Source organism: Lissotriton helveticus, chromosome 4_1 (genome assembly GCF_964261635.1).
Source record: "Lissotriton helveticus chromosome 4_1, aLisHel1.1, whole genome shotgun sequence".
Classification (NCBI taxonomy): Eukaryota; Metazoa; Chordata; class Amphibia; order Caudata; family Salamandridae; genus Lissotriton; species Lissotriton helveticus.
Window position 1 is genome coordinate 824,473,795 of NC_136063.1, and position 18,641 is coordinate 824,492,435.

Sequence of the window (18,641 nt, forward strand, 5' to 3'; positions counted from 1 at the left end):
CCTTTTTTTTTCTCCCCTTGGAGGTGTGCGATCTGATCGTTTCAAACTCATGATCAAACACTATTGTTATCCAATCAAAATAAAGGGGTGTGGGCCAAGTTGAAGTGCAAGCTGCGTCCCGGGATGAGGCTGCTGCGTTTCCAAGAAGAGGCTGTTGCGTCCCAGCTTAGAGGAGAGGACGTCCTTAGGCAGTGAAGAGGCTCCGGGGCGAGAAGAGGCTGCGGGCGGAAGAGAAGAGGCTGCGGGCAGAGAGGACGTCGTCGGCACAACGGACACAGGAAGCTTCACAAAAGGCCCTTTAAAAGTCAGCTGTAAAGTGCTTACAGCTGACTTTTAATGTGACCTGCGCCTTTATAAAGGTACCTATATGGAATATAACAGGAAAAGTTTGTATTTCACACTGGCATCTATATACACTGAAATGGTAGGCAAAGTTCAAATCCTGTTCATGTTCATGCTGGCATAAATAACTTGCATAAGCAACGCAATTTGGGTGAGGGTGTGGCATAACAACCAAAGCTGCCAACTTTAGAGCTGGGGAGTGTGGTTCGAGTCTCGGCTTAACATCCGGTGATTCTGGGCACATCAGGTAATCTCCCCGTGCCTACAAAAAATGATTGTGTCCTTCTGTAATCTAACTGGCGCTCACTTAAAGCGCTCCTATACCTTCGGGTTGAGTTTGTGCTATATAAATCTGCTCCTTGTGCTTGCATATTACAGCCTGCCTCAAGACACTAAAAGGGTTTCACACTAGTCTTTTGTGCCCGCAGACAAGCTTGGATCAGGGTAGGGAGGCAAGAAATAAGACACCTTGGGGGGAGGGGGGGAAGCAGTGGGTGAGAACTTTAATATGTTTACCACTTCAAAGATCACTATGAGACCGTTTGAATGCCAGAAAGGCCTGCTGTGAGCTGCCCACTGCTGCACAACACCAAACCTCGCATCTTGAGGCGAGCACTTCACATCTGGATGCCTAGGGCACAACATACTTTGGTCAGCAGACGGAACTCAGTCCTGCCCATGCTCTATTGTAGTCTGCCTGAACCTGTGACTTGGACCCAGTCTACCGTGACCAGATAACTGCTGTTGGTATTTGAGTCTTAATGCTTGATTTCCAAAAAGCCTTTAAAATTGCACATCTGGGTGCAACTAATTGGATTTTTGGTCCTGGTGGCAATAATGTTTCCCTCTATTTTTAGAAATTGGTGTGGAATTTGTGGAGTATGGTGCAAATAGATCAGTAAACACTTTGCACTGCCTGATAAATAGCTTCATATTTGTCAGAGTTTACACCATGTCTTACTGACTACTGCAGTTGTATTACATGGCCGCGATCAGGTCAGTGCTAGCACATGGTGTGCAGTTGGTGTTCAAGCCTTCATAATACTGGCAATCATGGGTTGATTGGTGCCATGAAGATCCACATGTAGCCATTTGGGTCAAATCTTTGATTAGAGTTATTCTGTTGCATACAAAGCATTCCAGGAAGGAACTTTGTCAGAGGAAGGCTCTTAATGCCCACCGCAGAGTTGAGGATAAGAACCAACTTGCTTGAGACCACCACCAGCTTCATAATCTGAACCCTGCTCAGCCCTTCCAATGATCAAATAGCTGCAAAACACAGTCAGGGACAGCAGTTGTTCCAATTGACTCCCCTCCAATATCTTTTATAATGATTTGTTAGAAGTCTCCTAAAGAACTGGCATGTTCTAAGAGGCCCTAGCCAGCAGTGTGAGCCTGCTAGAAGGTGAGGCAGAAGGGTGTTGAAATACAAAGGAGCAATTGACAGAAAGCATTGACTGAAGTTTAAAAAGTAAAGTGTAAATTGGCCATGTGCAAAACAAAAAAAAAACCCGGTGAGGAAAATGGGAAGCAGATCTCAAAGCTTTGAATAAGCTGGGCAGCCATGAAGGAATTTCAACATAGGTTACAGTCCACCACCACACAGACCAGGACAATCCTGCATAGATTCAATGCAGGAAATCATCTGATGTTTTCAGAATATTTGGCCACATTTCTGAACACTCGTACTAAAGTAGTTAACTGTAGATGAATTGCATGCCTTGATTTGTAGTCTTAACTATTAAAATAAAGCCTCCTACAGTAAAAGAAATGCTGCGTATACAACTACAAATTCAGTGTGCAATTTACTATATATAGTCTCCACTGGGCTCAAGAGGATGAACGATACACACCCCAGCCCAGCATGAGGGAAGTTAATACTGGGCAGGGGCAAAGCCTATAATTACATATTGGTAAATGCAGATAACTGCACTGTCAAACCAGACCAAAAACGATGCATTTCAGTTTTGGAAGGTTTGTAAGTTTAAACTAATGCCCAAAGCAAGTACGCCAAGACAAGCTAGTAGAATAAAGTGACTATCCTCGTGAAATGTTCACAACTACTGCTGGCCACAGTAATCATAAATGCTATCAGTACGCATCACACAAATAATTTGCTAGAAGTTTTACCCCAATGTCAAAATATTATTTTATTGCTTCAGAAATGGAGCCTATTTACATTTTTGTTTGTTAAATGTAAAGGCAGGGTAATATGCAATTCCATTTCGCCGACAATAGGAATGATCGGACATTGCCCACAAAGTTAACATTAAGAATCTACATTTTAAAACAATAGCAGAACGTTTCTGAATGCTTTAGCACAGGCTTTAAACAAATAATGAACAAGCAAGGGAAAAATAGTTTCTACGCAGCATGGAAAGAATATTTGCACGAACGCTGCAAATAGAAGGAAATGAAAGCACTTTAAACTTACCTGTTGGTGCTTTAAATCTTCCGACAGCAGCAGAACACCAGTCTGAATCAGCAGAGGAATTCTTCACAGCGAGGAAGAAAAACGTAGATCTCGGACCAGGAGAACCTCGACAGGACAGCAAACGGCAGCAGTGAATAAAGCCACATACCCCAAAAAGTAAATGGAATTCAGGAGCTTTATGCTCCCGATTTCGCGCCACTTCCTGCCTTCTGTATTGCTGTCCTCTTCATTGGTGTAACGTCAGTGATGACGTTGCTAAGTGCTGATTGGCTGCTGAGCAGGAGTTAGGCCAATCCAAAAGCCCCATTTGAAATGGGGAAGATATGCAGGAAGTGAACGTACTTTCGACGTGGGACATTTTAAAACCAAAGGTGAGATTTTCAGAATCGGGTTTCTGGCTGCTTGAATCGGGAGGCGGGAGACTAGCCTTCAAATCGGTAGTCTCACGCCTGAATCGGGAGGGTTGGCATGTATGATTAAACCATTTATTTATTTAAGGATTTCTTTCGTTTGAACCATGTCATGCTGACCGGAGAGAGACGTAGAAAAACAAAAGCTATGAGCAAGTGTAATTGGAATATACAAACGTACACATTTTACATAGTAAAATTGGACAACTTTTAAGGATCGGTCCCGCACGCGTAACACTTTTCATGGGGTACACACCATTCTCTTAGTTGCTTGTAGTTGTTTTTAGGTTTCGCCTATTATCATTCGTTTGCGAATGTAATAGGCGAGAATTCAAGTGCTCCATCGACTCGTCAAACCACTGCGTTTTTTTCACAGTGCATGTGAGTCACGTGACCACAAAAGCGGGTCACGTGACCACACAAGCACGCGCATCTCCCTAATCCGCCTGCCACACCTCTCCTCCCCTCGCTCGCATTCCCGCCCCCCCACCAGGCTCTCCCACCCCCATCCGGCTTCCCTCCTCGCATCTCCCTAATCCGCCTGCCACACTTCGCCTCCCCTCGCTCGCATTCCCGCCCCCCCACCAGGCTCTCCCGCCCCCATCCGGTTTCCCTCCGGTCATTTGCCAGCATTGCGAGGCCATTTGCCAGGAGCTCTCCCCCGCCCGCAGCTTGACAATGTAAACTCCTATCGCTACAATACGTATCAGTTTGCAGTTAGTAATCTCTCTTAAACTGCCTATGCACTCCCACCCACACAGAAATAGTACTGCGACTTCCTCATTTCTATCTATGTTTGCATCTGTTTCTCACTAGAGCTAGGGGTTGCACACGCTTCCCCTGGCACAGTCGTACTCCGTTAACATATTGGATTCTACGCATGCCCGCCCAGTGAAGCCCCCAGGCACCTCGGGTGTAACCCCACCCTCTCGCAGATGCGGGACAGTACTATTGGTTTTGTAAATGACATTTTATATTTATATATCGTTATTGGCACTGTCAATAACAATATATAAATATAAAATGTCATTTACAAAACCAATAGCTCCAACTTTCCAAATGCGAAACCTATTGGCAACGCCAGTGCTTGTTATATAGTGCTGCATAAACACAGCACAGTGCTCGCAATACAGCTCCCGAAAAGCATTACTTTTTTTCAACGTTAGAAGCTAAAATGTGTATTATTTACGATAGCCCTGATTATTTACATCAAACACACACCTCAAACTAGATTGTTTCCTTGCTGTCACAAGGGTTCCTATTCAACTCCTAAAGTATTTTTTATTGACTTCTAACAGGTGGAGAGTAGTGTGGGCTGTCCTCGGATTCAAACTTGAGAGATGAAAGGTACACAAAGATATTTTTAGTTTTTGATGTTACTAAAATGATAAGTATAATATGCTTATTTATAAGGATTTTCAGCCAAGAGCTCTTCACCCATTGGTCTGTTGTGCCATTCACATTTTTCTTGCCCCCCCCCCCTCGTTTACATGTATAGGGCAAATATCATTGTGACAGCATTCTCCTCTTTCATAAAGTAGTTCCCTTCAGGTCCAGGGTCTGCTGTGGCAATGGGTGCAGCGAATGCCCTGGGGCTTGGAGTAGTGCAGTATGGCTTTGAAGCCCCACCCTGATGGAGCAAGGTGTAGTGAAGGCAGAGCTGCATGCACACATTGCTATGTTAGCGTAAGCTTATTAGATGTTTAAACACCATTTTGCAGCTTTTGCACACGACACTGCATGCAACTGTTGTTGTAAGTTAGACTGCTGAATTTCTTCACATGATAACGGCTTGTTTTGAACATCCCTAGACTTACATCGCAACCTCAGTCTGTACAGTGTGTGCAGACGCCTTCAAGGTTATCATAACAATGTAAGCTGTTATTCGGGCTGATCAGCCCACGCTGTAGACTCAACATGCACACAGCTGCAGCTTACTGAAATATTAGCGCCTTTAATATTGCACTGCTTGCATGTTTAGAGCACTTGGAGAAAATCCGTTTCCAGAGAGAGAGAGCTTTTGCAGATCCTGATGTGATTCACCTCTACTGATCTTTGAGGTATGGGGTTCCCCATTCAAGCCTAAGAGACATTCTATTATTTTATAAAACCTAGGGCCAGATGTAGGTAGGCTATTACCGATCGGAATCGGCCGAAAATACCGATTTTCGGCCGTTTCCGATCGGTAGTGAGCGTTCGATATGTAGGTGACCAAAAATAGGCTGAATCGGTAATTATACCGATCGTTATGATTACCGAGCAGTAAAATACCGAAAATTGAATGTTACCTATCGGTAATGTTACCTATCGGTAATGTTACCTATCGGTAATGTTACCTATCGGTAATGTCACCGATCGGTAATGTTACCTATCGGTAATTTTACCTATCGGTAATGTCACCGATCGGTAAAGTTACCGATCGGAAATGTTACCGATCGGTAATGTCACAGATCGGTATTGTTACCGATCGGAAATGTTACAGATCGGTAATTAAAAGTAGGTAAAATTGAAAATCGAGATGTAGGGAGGCCCAGAAATACCGATTTTGCCTCAAAATCGGTATTTGAGAGTCGGAATTTACCATGGATTCAAATCAGGTGGTAACCAGGTGCAGCCTATAAAAAAGGACCCAAAATGCAATTCAGTTTGCACAATGGCGGCATTCTATGTAATAGCAAGACGTCTACGGCTACGGGAGGAAGGAGAGAGGGAATGGCTGAGACAGGAGCAGGTCTACAGGCAGAGGGTCACCCTGTTGATGCTGACAGAGGAGGAGATAGTACAAAGGTACAGGTTGGCTCCAGAAACCATCATGGAGCTCATCAGGGACCTTAAACCACTGTTGGAGCACCCCACCCCAAGGGCACATGCAATACCAGCACATGTGCAGGTGCTGTGCAGCCTCCACCTGCTGGCGTCAGGGAGCTACCAGAGCGTGGTTGCTGTGGCGGGAGGGGTGACCCAGAGCAGCCTCTCAAGGTTCTTCCACAGATTCCTTGACGCCATGTTGCACAGGATGGAGCATTATATTTCATTTCCATCCACCCATGCTGAACTGGTACAAACAAAATCAGACTTTTACCAGATGGCAAGATTTCCCCATATCATCGGATGCATTGATGGGACACACATCCCCATTTGTCCCCCTGCTGCCACCGAATACATTTACCGCAATAGGAAGTCAAGCCACACCATCAACGTCCAGGTGATTTGCAATGCAAAGTACGTTATCACAGACCTTGTAGCTAAATTCCCTGGAAGTACACATGACTCCTATATATTTCAGAACAGCGGCATCTATGAACGGCTGTCAGCAGGGGAATTTGGCGAAGGATACCTCCTAGGTAAGACAGAGTCTGCGACAGCATTCACACATATTGCAGTGAGACTTACAAGTATACATGTGACTAATGTACTCCCATTTCCCTTTTAGGAGACAGTGCATATGCCCTACGTTCTTTTATTCTCACTCCCTACCTCAACCCCTCCACACCCAGCCAAAGGAGGTATAACCGGGCACATAAAAGTACAAGGAATGTGGTTGAACGGACATTTGGCATCTGGAAGAGCCGATTTAGATGCCTTCACAAGAGTGGAGGCGCAAGGCAGTATACCCCCATAACATGCTGCAAAATCATAGCTGCCTGTGCCATGTTGCACAACTTGGCTGTCAAAAAGGGTACAGAGGTGGAGTTGGAGGAGTACGAGGACTATGATGACGACAATGCCGTGCCTGACATACAACCTGCTGGAGTCACAACACCAAGTGATGGGAGATACAGGCGTGACGAAATAACAGCCAACTATTTCTGAGTAAGTAATGACACACAGACAGGTTGTGAATGGTAGTAAAGTATTTATCTGTTGGCACGAACTTACAGCACTTAGGTGCAACAAATTAACATGTACAAAGGTGGGGACAACATGTCCAGGGTTACTTCACCCAAACTTTTAAAGTCACTTTCTCTGCCGCTTCCCAGACACACTGGGAGTATCCCCACTGCCTTCCTCCAGGCTTGAAGGCTCAGCTGTGCGCCTCCGGCCCCTACGAGCAGGCACCACAGCACTACCCAAGCTGCTGCGGCTACTACTGTCCTCCCCTTCAGCCACATCCAGGGCAGGATTGTGAGCAGCATTACTGATCATCATTGCCTCTAGGGCACTGGTTATTTTGGCTATGCCCCTTGTGACCTCTGCTGTATTTTGTGTCAGGCTTTCCTGCATATTGTTTCCTCTCCTGCATAGCTGTGCAGTGGCAGTGGCAAGGCGATTCAGCGCCCTGTTGGTAGCGCGGGTGTCCCTGCGCCTTGTATTCTCTATGTGGTCCATCTTGTCGCACAGCTGCGTGATAGCAGACGTAATACCAGCAACTAGGTTGTCATTTGATTTTACCATGTCCCTGCTGCAATTGGCTATATCAGTAATGCCCTTCCCCATCTCTCCTACAGTTTGATTGAGAGCACGGAATTGCCGGTGGCAGGCCTGGATGGATCTGCCCTGCATGCGCTGGATGCGCACCATGCTTCCCTCCAGCCCCCGGAAGACAGTGCCTTCTCCAGTGCCTCCTGCAGTGCTGTGCATGCGGCGACGTCTTGGCATGGTGTCTTCATCAGTGTTTGCCTGCGGTGCAGCATGAGGCATAGGTGGAGTTTGCTCAGCCTGATCTAATGCTGCCTCCATCAAGGGCAGTGTGGCCACGAGTCGCCTCCTGGCTGGTGGTGTTGCAGGTGCAGCCTGTTGCATTACTGGGGAAGTCTCCGGTGAGAATACCAATGCAGGTGATTGTGACAGGTGTGGGGAGTGTGGAAGGTCGGGGGTGAGGCCTGTCTCCTCCTCCTGTGCAATGCCACTTGTGTCCTCCTCATCTTGCGATGGTTGCTCATGGCTTGGCCCTGCCTCCTCACTCTCCTCCCTCGCTGCTGCAGTCCCTGGTGTCGATGTGCCTTGCTTGGCTGATGGTGCCCCTAGGTGTAAATAAGCGTATGTACATTGATTGTTACTGTGTCACAGTGACTATAAATAAATCTTTACACATTTAACTTTCATGATTCTGCAATACTTTCACTGCCTTGCTGATGTCTGTTCAGTTATACATGGTCTAATATTGGCAGACTACATTTCCCATTATGCATTGCTCCTGTATAGTGCTAGCAGTACTGGACTGGGCTTGGCCTGTGCTCAGAGGTTTAAGGGATGCTGCTTGGTATGGGGTGTTGTGCTGCGCATGCATCTTACCTTTTGATTTGGCTCGGGCTGAGCTGTCCACTGCTCCCAGTCCCACCACACTGTCTGGCTCGATGGTAGACGCCACCAACTCCTCCAGCTCAGTCAGGGGGGGTGCTGGATTCCTGCCTCCTCCAGTGACACCAGCCTGTTTATGCAGCTCTGCAAGCTTCCTCTTGGTTTGGCTCCTGAGGTCATAGAATCTTTTCTTTAAATCCTCCATGCTCCTGCTGGTGACTCCCACTGCATTTACCCTTTCCACTATGTGCAGCCACAGCTTTCGCTTAGCTGACTCAGCCATGGTGAGGGAGAGCTTCCCAAATAGTTGGGTGTGCACCTTGACCACCTCCTCGACTAGGAGTTCAAGCTCAGTGTTGCTGAACTTAATTTTTCTCTTTCTCTCACTGCTGCTTGACATTATTCCTGGGTTTTCAACACAAACAACTCTCTCCCTGCTCCTCTCTCTGTGTGCTCTGCTCTGCCTGTCTCCAGAACTTTCTAATGAGTTGCACCTGGCTGGGCAGGCACTTCCTGGGAGGAAGGGGGAGGGTGGTTGCACCTGATTGGCTGTTGTGTTCAGTTTCACTTTTGTTTGCTGCACGTTTGTTTGTAATACCGATCGGTATTACCGATCGGTATTTACCGATCGGTATTACCGATCGGTATTACAGATCGGTATTACAGATCGGTATTTCCAATGCATTCCTATGGGACTTTTGGCCCATAGGAATGCATTGGAAATACCGATCTGTAATACCGATCGGTATTTACCGATCGGTAATACCGATCGGTAAATACAGATCACCCGTTACCGATTTTTACCGATTCGGTATATTTTTCCGATTTTTTACCTACATATCATTTTCCGATTTTTAAATACCGAATCTGTAAAAATCGGTAAAATTCGGTATTTAAAAATCGGTAAAATGGATTTACCTACATCGGGCCCCAAGTTCCTAGCTGGGGAGGGTGGTATACAAGGCACTATAAGACCTGTTTCTACTATCATTATAATATGATTTCTCCCTTTGTGTTTTATGGAATTGTAACAATGCTGATCGTATTATTTTTAATCATATGCCTGCTTATGTTAGCAAAAATACTGCATCTTAGAGCACGTCGTTAAAATAAACATTTTAAACTTTCCCATGTCTCTAATTACTCATGTTGTGGACTGGTAAGAGAATAACTAATGAAAGAGTGTTCTTGTTTCCCACCATTCCTGAGAGTATCCTAAGTCGCATGTTCTGGGTTGTCTAATCATTGATTTCTTTGCTATAGGATGAAGAGCTAATGAGACACTTATGCTAGTCAGTTAGGGATTCTAGGTACTGAGGTGAGTTGTTTGGTGCACCACAATTCACTGAGGTCCAGGGTCTCTGTGCACAGTGTGTATGAGCAGAATCCCCGCAACATGGTGCCCCTAACAATGTGGTCTTATATTTGAGACTCTCGAGTGGTGCTTATAACAATCCACGACACCCATACTACTGTTTTTGGTGGACGGTGGTGACGGATTAACCTACCTATATGGTTTAAGTATAGGTTTATTCAAGCTTGATATTTTAGAAAGGTTCGTACTTTGAACTACAATCCTTTGTGCTACAATTCTTTTGCATTTGTCTTTCTCTACTGTGTCTTATGGCTGACATTGAAATACCCCAGCATAGTAGGGTAGCAGTCCGCAATCATTTGCAGGTGTTTGGCGTCCCTTTTGTCGTGAGTGCTGAGGCGGCATCCCCTTTTGAGCTTTTCTACAAATGGGTTACCTTTCCAGCAGTAAATGCTGATAGTGGTACATTTAATATTTACACTCCCACTGCCGTGCCTATGGAATATACACCGCATAGGACACAGGAGATTCTGATTTCAGCTTGGCAGCATCGTATTTGGCTTAATGGTGCCCTTCCCCACTCGGTAACTGCAGTTCGTTGGGTCCTTTGTCCATTCCTGGGGCCACTTAGCCGGTTTTGGCCGTGTTTACACCTCACCCACGTTACATGACAGTTCCCATAGGGGAATTAAGAGTCCTTTATACCTCTGTTGTAGGGGTGCTTAGGGCTTTAGTGCAATATGTTTCCCGCAACGTCCAGGTGGGGGCACCTGGTGCTGCAGTGCATCCAGTTGGACCGGCCGGGATGAAACTCAGTCCCGTCATGGTTAATGCAGTTATGGGCAAGCGCCCCCAAAATAAGGATGATATGCCTTTTTGGCTTGCCGAGAAATTTGACTGGAAGCAGTATTTGCTAATACGTTTCCTCTTAAGAAACACCGAATTCTAACCATTAGTTTGCAGAAAGACTTAGTGCCAGAAGTAACTGTAGGAGGATGGATATCTGACTATGGTTACCCCCAACTTTTTGCCTAGTGTTTAGCTGGTTTTCGACTTAGTTGGCCTGGAATCCTGCTAATCAGGGCCCAGGGTACTTTAGGTACATCTCCAATTGGATGTTGGGTCACCTTGTGAGCTCCTGTATAGTGTACCAGAGGTACCCAGGGCATAGGTGCATCCAAGGCCTACCAGGGGCTGCAGCCTGAATTATGCCACCCCTGGCTGGCCATCCAAATTGACACAACTGGCTGATCGCTCAGCTGGGGCAAGGTCGTGTAATCACCCCTTGCTTAGGTATAGTATTCCTATACCTACCATTATATATAGACACATATATACCTATAAGTCACTCATATGGCAGGCCTTAACAATCCTGAAGGCAGAGTGCTTGGTTTTATGTGAGATGAGGCTCTAGCATGAGCTGAGCCTGTCTGCAGCTTTCGGAACCATGTCCTTATAGCTGTTCTATGATATAGCCATACCATATACTCTTCCAGTTCAAAATATTTTATTGAATCTTTCAGCAAAAGAAACAATAAACAAGACATACAGAAAAATATATGAAATTCGCAATGCAAAATATGAAGAAATCCTTATGCAATGATAACTTAAGAAAGGGAAAGGAGGGGAAGGGAACAAATAATATCATACAATTAATAGATAATGAGCCGAGCTACTTATACAATAACAATATATGTAACAGTCTGGCATCATAAAAAGAAGCAAATATTATGATTAATGCGATAAATAAACATCAATAGGAGTCCAAAATAAATGATAAGAAATAGAATTTTGACAAACCCCAGATAAAGATAACTGTGCACCTCTTCTCGTAAACATAACCCAGGACCACCATGCATGAACTGATCATTTTGAAGTATCTTTCCAACAAAAGGTAATAGATTTTAACGCAGCTGAAATTAGGAAATTAAACAGTTTACATTCAATTGCATCTAAATCTTGCGATAAGAGTACAGATTTACAAATTAACAGACTATAAAATAAGTCTTCTTGAATGTTAAGAATCTTTTGAACAATGACCCATACGTCTGTCCAGAATTTAGTTATTAAAGGACAAGTAAAAAGCATATGTTGCAATGAACTAGAGTGCAAATTACAATGCCAACAAGTATCAGATTTAAGGATTTTAGCATTAAATAATCGTAATGGTGTCCATAAGCAATTAAATAAAATATAAGAATTAGTTTGAAACAGAGAAACAGGTAACCAACCAGATATATTGGAGATCCATATAGATTCCCACAAATCAATGGATAATAAAAGTGATAATTCATTGTTCCAAAACTCTGCAAGCATATTAATATTCGAACCTAAATGGTTAGACAATTTTTTATATAAAATAGAAACACAATGAGGATTAGATGATACAGTTTGAATATACGTGGATAAATCAGTATGAGTAATAGAGGGAATAGCGTGAGAGAATGAATCCAAAATAGAATTAGTTAAATATTCATATTTAATAAAATCTGAATTAGCTAAACTGAATGTAGTTTGTAACATTTGAAATGATATAAAAGTATTATTAGAATAAACATCCTTAAGATAAAAAATCCCAGCTTTAATCCATGAGGACCAAAAACTAACGTGTCTATTTAATTTAATAACATTACTATACCATAGCGATAAATCAACAGTATTAGACATGGGATATTCAAAAATAGAATCAAGATCATTAAAAATTAGTTTAGTGGATTTAATGATATAAGATTTATGAAGACAAGAGGATTTATTTGACATGGTAAGTAAAGTGGGAAGTGGAAAGGGATTCACAATGGATTTTTCAATAAGGAACCACGTGGGAGGATTATGCATAAAGGTATGGTTAAACCAAATAGCACTTTGTTTCATAATAAACGCTTTATGATACAGAAGAAAATCTGGAATGCCAAAACCAGCATTACCTTTTAACATCTTTAGTTTTTTATAACTAATGCGTTTTGCTTTATTATTCCAAAGAAATTGAGAAAGAAGTTTATCAATATCTTTATAACATTTTAATGGGAATTGAATGGGGATCATAGTTAGAGTGTAAAATATTTTGGGAGCAATATTCATTTTAATGCATTCCATACGTCCCCACCATGAAAGATGCAATGAAGACCACTTAGACGTTTTATCTTTAATATAATTTAAAACAAAATCACTATTTAAAGTCAGTGTAGATTTAATGGTAGAAGAAAATAAAGTGCCCAGATATTTTAACTTTTTCTTCTGCCAAATAATTTCACGCATGGGAATCATATCAGGGGTACAATAAACATTTAAGGGAAAAAAATCAGTTTTATTAGAATTTAATTTATATCCAGACACCAGTGAATATTTAGAGATTAAGGAAGGAAACGAAGATATGGGATCATTAATAAACAAAAGTACATCGTCAGCATATGCCAGAGTTTTAACCACAACATCTTTAACCTTAATTCCTTTAATGGAGTCGCATTGTCTGATAGAAGTAAAAAAGGGTTCAATACCTCGTAAAAACAAAAGTGGCGAAAGGGGACATCTCTGACGTGTACCTCTATAAAGGGAAAATTGAGTGGATACTTGGCCATTAATAAATATTCTAGCTGTAGGGGTAGAATATAAGGCAGAGATCATACGTATATAATTATCACCGAAATTGAAAGAAATTAAGGTACGAAATAAAAATTGCCAATGAAGCTTGTCAAAGGCTTTTTCGGCATCTAAAGCCATAACACCCGAGGGACTAGTGAATGTTTGTGCTTGTTCAATGACATGTAATAATGTTCTTGTATTATTAGCTGAGTATCTATTTTTCATAAATCCCGATTGATCAGAATGAATGATAGAATCTAATATTGGGGATAAACGTGAGGCCAAGATTTTTGCATATAATTTACAATCTTGATTTATTAAAGAAATAGGACGATAATTAGAAACAAGAGTGGGGTCTTTGTCCGGTTTAGGAAGAACAATAATTAAAGCTTCCGAAAAAGAACCAGACATATTTCCTGAAGATGTAAATAAAGTAAATAGCTGTAGTAAAAAGGGTGAAAGTTGGGATTGAAATTCTTTATAAAACTCTGCTGGTAAACTGTGGAAAAGTAAATTTTGCCATGTTCTGTGTCCCTACGTGTCCTCCATCTTATGTTATGTGTGCATGATTAATATGCATATGTATTCCCCATGTTTGATTAAAGACGCAATTACAGTTGTGTCCATCTCTAGTATGCCAGTTTCCAGTTCTCGTGAATACTACGAATATTAGGCCTATGTAAAGTTACGTTGCCACGTTTCCCAGTGTGCACGTTATTTCATTGTAAAGTCCCCGTTTCTAGGCCTCAAAAGGGCCCGGACACCAGATTCAGCTCCTGTCTCCTGAACCCTCGCTGAGGAGCGATACAGCCCCCACCTGTATCCTCGACCCTTCACTTACTTCCTGCCTCGCAGTGCCCGGCTCGGCCTGGCTCTGCCTACGAGTCTGCCAAGAGTATGTTATGATTCTAGTTATCAGTCCAGCCCTCCTTCTCTGCATTCCTAAGCTACTGAATCGCATCAATAGTTTCCGTCATTGTCTAGCCTTTACGTCTCCATGTAAGAGAAATACTGTATTTATGGTCATTTAATATTCTTCATCACGCACTACATGTAGAATAATGCATGCTCCAGTCTTAGAGTCTGTTAGCCTCTCCCCTCCTGACTCTTAGTTTATATCAACATGTCCTCTAAACATTAGATACTAGATAGGGTTTAGGTACATGTCGCCCTGACTCTACAGACTTCAGTCTCTACTCCTAGCACAGAGTTCATAGCCCCCAGCTTCTACTAGTAACACGTCATTGTCAGTTTGCGCGCACCATTAGGTTAGAGGTCCCGGCTCCTTAGGTAGCCCCCTCCATGTTTCCGCCCCATTTATGACATATTCTGTTACGTTTACATCACATGTCTATGTACACGCCTCTTGTTACACCCACTTTCACTCTTATCTTTCGCGACTGCTATTGACCACACCCACTGCTCCGCCTATTGTATGTATTGCAATTGCAACTGTTTTAGTATATATGCTTGTGTACTGTTATTAAAGTTAGCGCGCTCATCCCATATCCAGCCCCGGCAGCTGCCGGGCCCTGCCATCCTATTCCTATGCAGGTTGTCCTGTTCCTGTCCTTTATGCTGTATTAAACCTGCAAACTCCTACTACCTCGAATCTTGACTCTTATTTATTGAGCTATCTGTTATTACTATGTCCAGTAAAACCTAGATCCGGTATTATTTATTTATATACCACAAAACCATCAGGACCTGGAGATTTATTTGGTTTGAGGGATTTTATAGCAGACAAAATTTCGTCTAATGTGATGGGTAAATCCAATCCAAGTTTATCTGATTGAGAAAGTTTTGGTAAATCACAGGAGGATAGGAAGGAGTCCACCAGGGAATCATCATTAAAATCAGGTTTATTATATAAGGTAGAGTAGAACTCTAAAAATTCATTGACAATATCCATGTGTGAGATGGCAATTTTACCAGTAGGACTACGAATGGAAGTAATTTGTGTTTTGTCTTTTTTAATACGAAGGTAATTCGCTAAGAGTCTACCAGATTTATTTGCATTAAAACTGAATTGAGCTTTGGCTTTGGAGAGTTGGACCCCAGCTCTTTTACTAAGAATAGTATTAAACTCATAACGCAACTTTTGTAAGGTATCTCTATATTTTAAATCATTGGAGGTGATAAATAGTCGTTCATATTTCGCTATTTGCTTATTCAAACGTGTAATATTCGCATTAAAAGTCTTATTTTCATGAGCCATAATAGAAATAGTAGCCCCTCTAATATATGCCTTAAAAGCATCCCAACCAGTAATTAAAGAAGTGGAACCTTCAGGATTCAATTGAAAGTAATCCGAAATAGCAGATAAAAGTTTTGGTTTATTATGGTCGTTAAGAGCAATGTTGGAATTCATTCTCCATCTAGATTGTTTATGGGATGTTGTTTGTGGATTCAAAATACAAGAAATCATGGCATGGTCAGAGACATCAATATTTCCAATTTCAGGGTTTGAAATAGAAGCAATAAGTTGTCACGAAACTAAAATATAATCAATTCTAGAGTGTGAATTGTGTGGAGTAGAAAAGAAAGTACAATTTTTATCTGTAGGGAAATGGAGGCGCCAAATATCGACTGACTTTGTAGTTTGAAGAAATTGCTTAAAAGCAAAATAAACTTTAGAGGTATGAAATTTTGTTTGAGACAGTCTAACCAATAAAGGATCGTAGATAACATTGAAATCACCAGTTACAATTAAAGGAACATTTCCAAGTTTAAGAACCTCAGTAGCAAGAATAGACCAAAACTTAGGTTCATCCGCAGTAGGACCATAAACATTTATTAAGGAAATAATAGTATCATGAACTTTAGCTTTACCAATTAAGTACCTCCCTTCTACATCAGTAAATTTGTTCAATATTTGGCAATGAGACTTTTTTGCAATTAATATTGCTACACCATTTTTTTTTACCAAGAGCAGGAGAAGAAACTATACAATCAACCCATTTCTTTTTTATGTAATCTAATATTTTATCATCAACATGAGTTTCCTGAAGAAAACAAAAATCAGCTTTGGAACGACCTAAATAATCTAAAATCTTAGTACGCTTAACTGGATGTCGTAAACCTTTTACATTTAACGAAATAACTTTAACATTAGCCATAATGAAAGAATGGAAGAAGAAAGAGAGAAGAAGAGGATGATTGAGAAGAGAACATATAAAAGAGTGCAAGTAGCTCTAAAGAGTATGAAATATGAAGGATAGGTTGAAAAAAGACAAACAAAAAACATAAACATGAACAGTGAGAAGCACACGCGCCGTACAAGCATGGCCTAAAACCGTTGGAGCCCAAAATTGAAGTATGGCTTATGACGAGGTCAGCAAAAACATTCTCAAGTAGTAGGGTCATGAGTATCCATTGAGTGTTGCATTTGAAGATTAAGAAAATGTCTGAGGTCTGCTGGTCGATGAAAAGATTTTGAAAAAGTGTCTTTCCATATGCGCATTGTAGATGGGTCAAAAAGGCCATATTTGTATCCAAGACTGCGTAACTGAGGGCGAAGGTCAGAGAATTCCTTACGCAATGCAACCGTTTCCTTAGCAAAGTCTTGATGAATGAAGATTTTATTGCCATTAACCATTAGCGAAGGAATGTCTCTTGCAGCTTTCCTGATCAGAACCAAGTGATGATGGCGAAAAACTTTAAATATCACTTGTCTGGGTTTGGCATGTTGAGGATTGCGATGAGAAGGAATTCTATGTGCTTTATCAACCTCAAATTTTTCTGGAAATTTGATATTTAAAAGACCAGGAATCAGGTTTTCCAAATATAATCGGCAATTAGACCCCTCGACTTCTTCTGGTAAATTAAATATGCGAAGATTATATTGTCGATTACGATTTTCCATGTCCAGAAGATGTGAACCCATAGGAGAGATTTTCGCCACCAGCGGGGTAAAAGCATCAATTTTGGATTTATTATCTTGTATTTTAATTGAATTATCAGATGCTTTCATGGACAAACTGGCCATTTCTTTTCGCACAGTTTTAATTTCTGTTGCAATAGTATCAGTATTTGCACGAAGAGCTTGAATTTCTTCTAAAATTAAAGACAGAGAAGGTTCAGATGATTCCACCACTTTAGATTTTAAAGGAGGAGGTGAAACCTGCTGTCTCCTTTTATTGTTAGCAGAAAGTTTATTTTCCATTTTTGCGAAGAAAAATAATTGAATTTGAAGTAAAATGAGCAAGTAATTAAAGCAGAGAATATGAAGTAAAATAGTACTAAGTTCTTCCTCAAGAAAAACAGGTGCAGCAGCTAAATAGGGCTGTGGGAGTGGTTAGGCCCAAGCCATGCCCTTTCCTGGTGTTATCTCCGCCCCCCTGACAGACACTTCAGGCAATACCTTGTGAGAGAGCTGGGAGCAGGAACCACAGAGCAGAAAAAATGGGTCTCCGCTGAAGAAATCGGCTTCAAACCACCTCAGCCAGCAGGTACGTCCAAAACTAGCCCAGCGACCTCATTTGCGGCAAGTTGCTGACCTAAATTCGTCGTTTTTAATGAAAAACGGGCGAAAAAGCGAAGGAGCTCATTTCGCGGCGGCCATCCTCCCATACCATATACTCTTAAGTGCATTATAATCTTTGTGGTTATTGCTAACTTTGGTTTGGCTTTATCAAAACATGTCGTGCAAGGTGTCATACGCTTTGGAATACTACCCCCTCGCCAGTTCTGGCAACGGGGGTAGCATTCCACCCTTCTAGAGGGAGAAGACATGTTGTTCCTGTTAATCCCGGTTAAAGTTAACCAGAGCCTCAGCATCACAAAATGGATGCTGCTGCCACAGACACAAGTCTGACCTCCTGCTGCTGGGAGTCCTTCCAGCAAGGGAGGCTTGGACAATAGGTTTTCTGTCTTGGGAGGTGCTAGCACCACCTCAGACAGGCCATAGTGTATTGGGGCAGGGAGGGCTGAATGAAATGAGACACTGCCTGGATCACACAAGGTGTCCCATGCATAGCCCGGTTCCAGCCCCTTCCCTGGTCCCACCCATAGGAGGGACCTAGCAGGTAATCCAGCCCCTCAGATTGGTATACAGGTAGGAGCTGAGTGAAGAGATTTTAGATTTATCCTGAACTGAAACTTTTAACAAAGCTCTGGACCTTCGACATTCTACTGCAACTAGAAGACTGAAGAATCTCCCTTGTGGTCAAGGAGTGACCACCCTGTGCAAATAGGCACCATCCAGCGATCTGCGGTTTACTTTGTCGACACTCCCGCCGGAGCCCGAGCACAGAGTCTGACAAGAGCCAGACATCCAGACTTCTTTGACCCCGATCCATAGCCACAGCAAAGCTGAGAC

General features: G+C 42.3%; 1 protein-coding gene across 1 annotated transcript; it reads right to left on the reverse strand.

Annotated features, from left to right (window-relative positions):
* Positions 1-6,265: 6,265 nt before the first annotated feature.
* Positions 6,266-8,999, reverse strand: LOC144827347 (uncharacterized). The gene is made up of 2 exons (XM_078685695.1): positions 8,422-8,999; positions 6,266-8,150 (listed from the first exon to the last, which is right to left on the reverse strand). The coding sequence occupies exons 1-2, from the start codon at positions 8,825-8,827 to the stop codon at positions 7,144-7,146; spliced, it is 1,413 nt and encodes a 470-aa protein (XP_078541821.1). The 5' UTR covers positions 8,828-8,999; the 3' UTR covers positions 6,266-7,143.
* Between the last annotated feature and the right edge of the window lie 9,642 nt (positions 9,000-18,641).

Excerpts from the sequence above, each read along its gene's own strand:
- LOC144827347 (XM_078685695.1), bottom strand. The coding sequence starts at position 8,827 with ATGTCAAGCAGCAGTGAGAGAAAGAGAAAAATTAAGTTCAGCAACACT. Across the intron at positions 8,151-8,421 it reads AGCCCGAGCCAAATCAAAAG|GGGCACCATCAGCCAAGCAA; the intron begins GTAAGATGCATG and ends ATTTACACCTAG.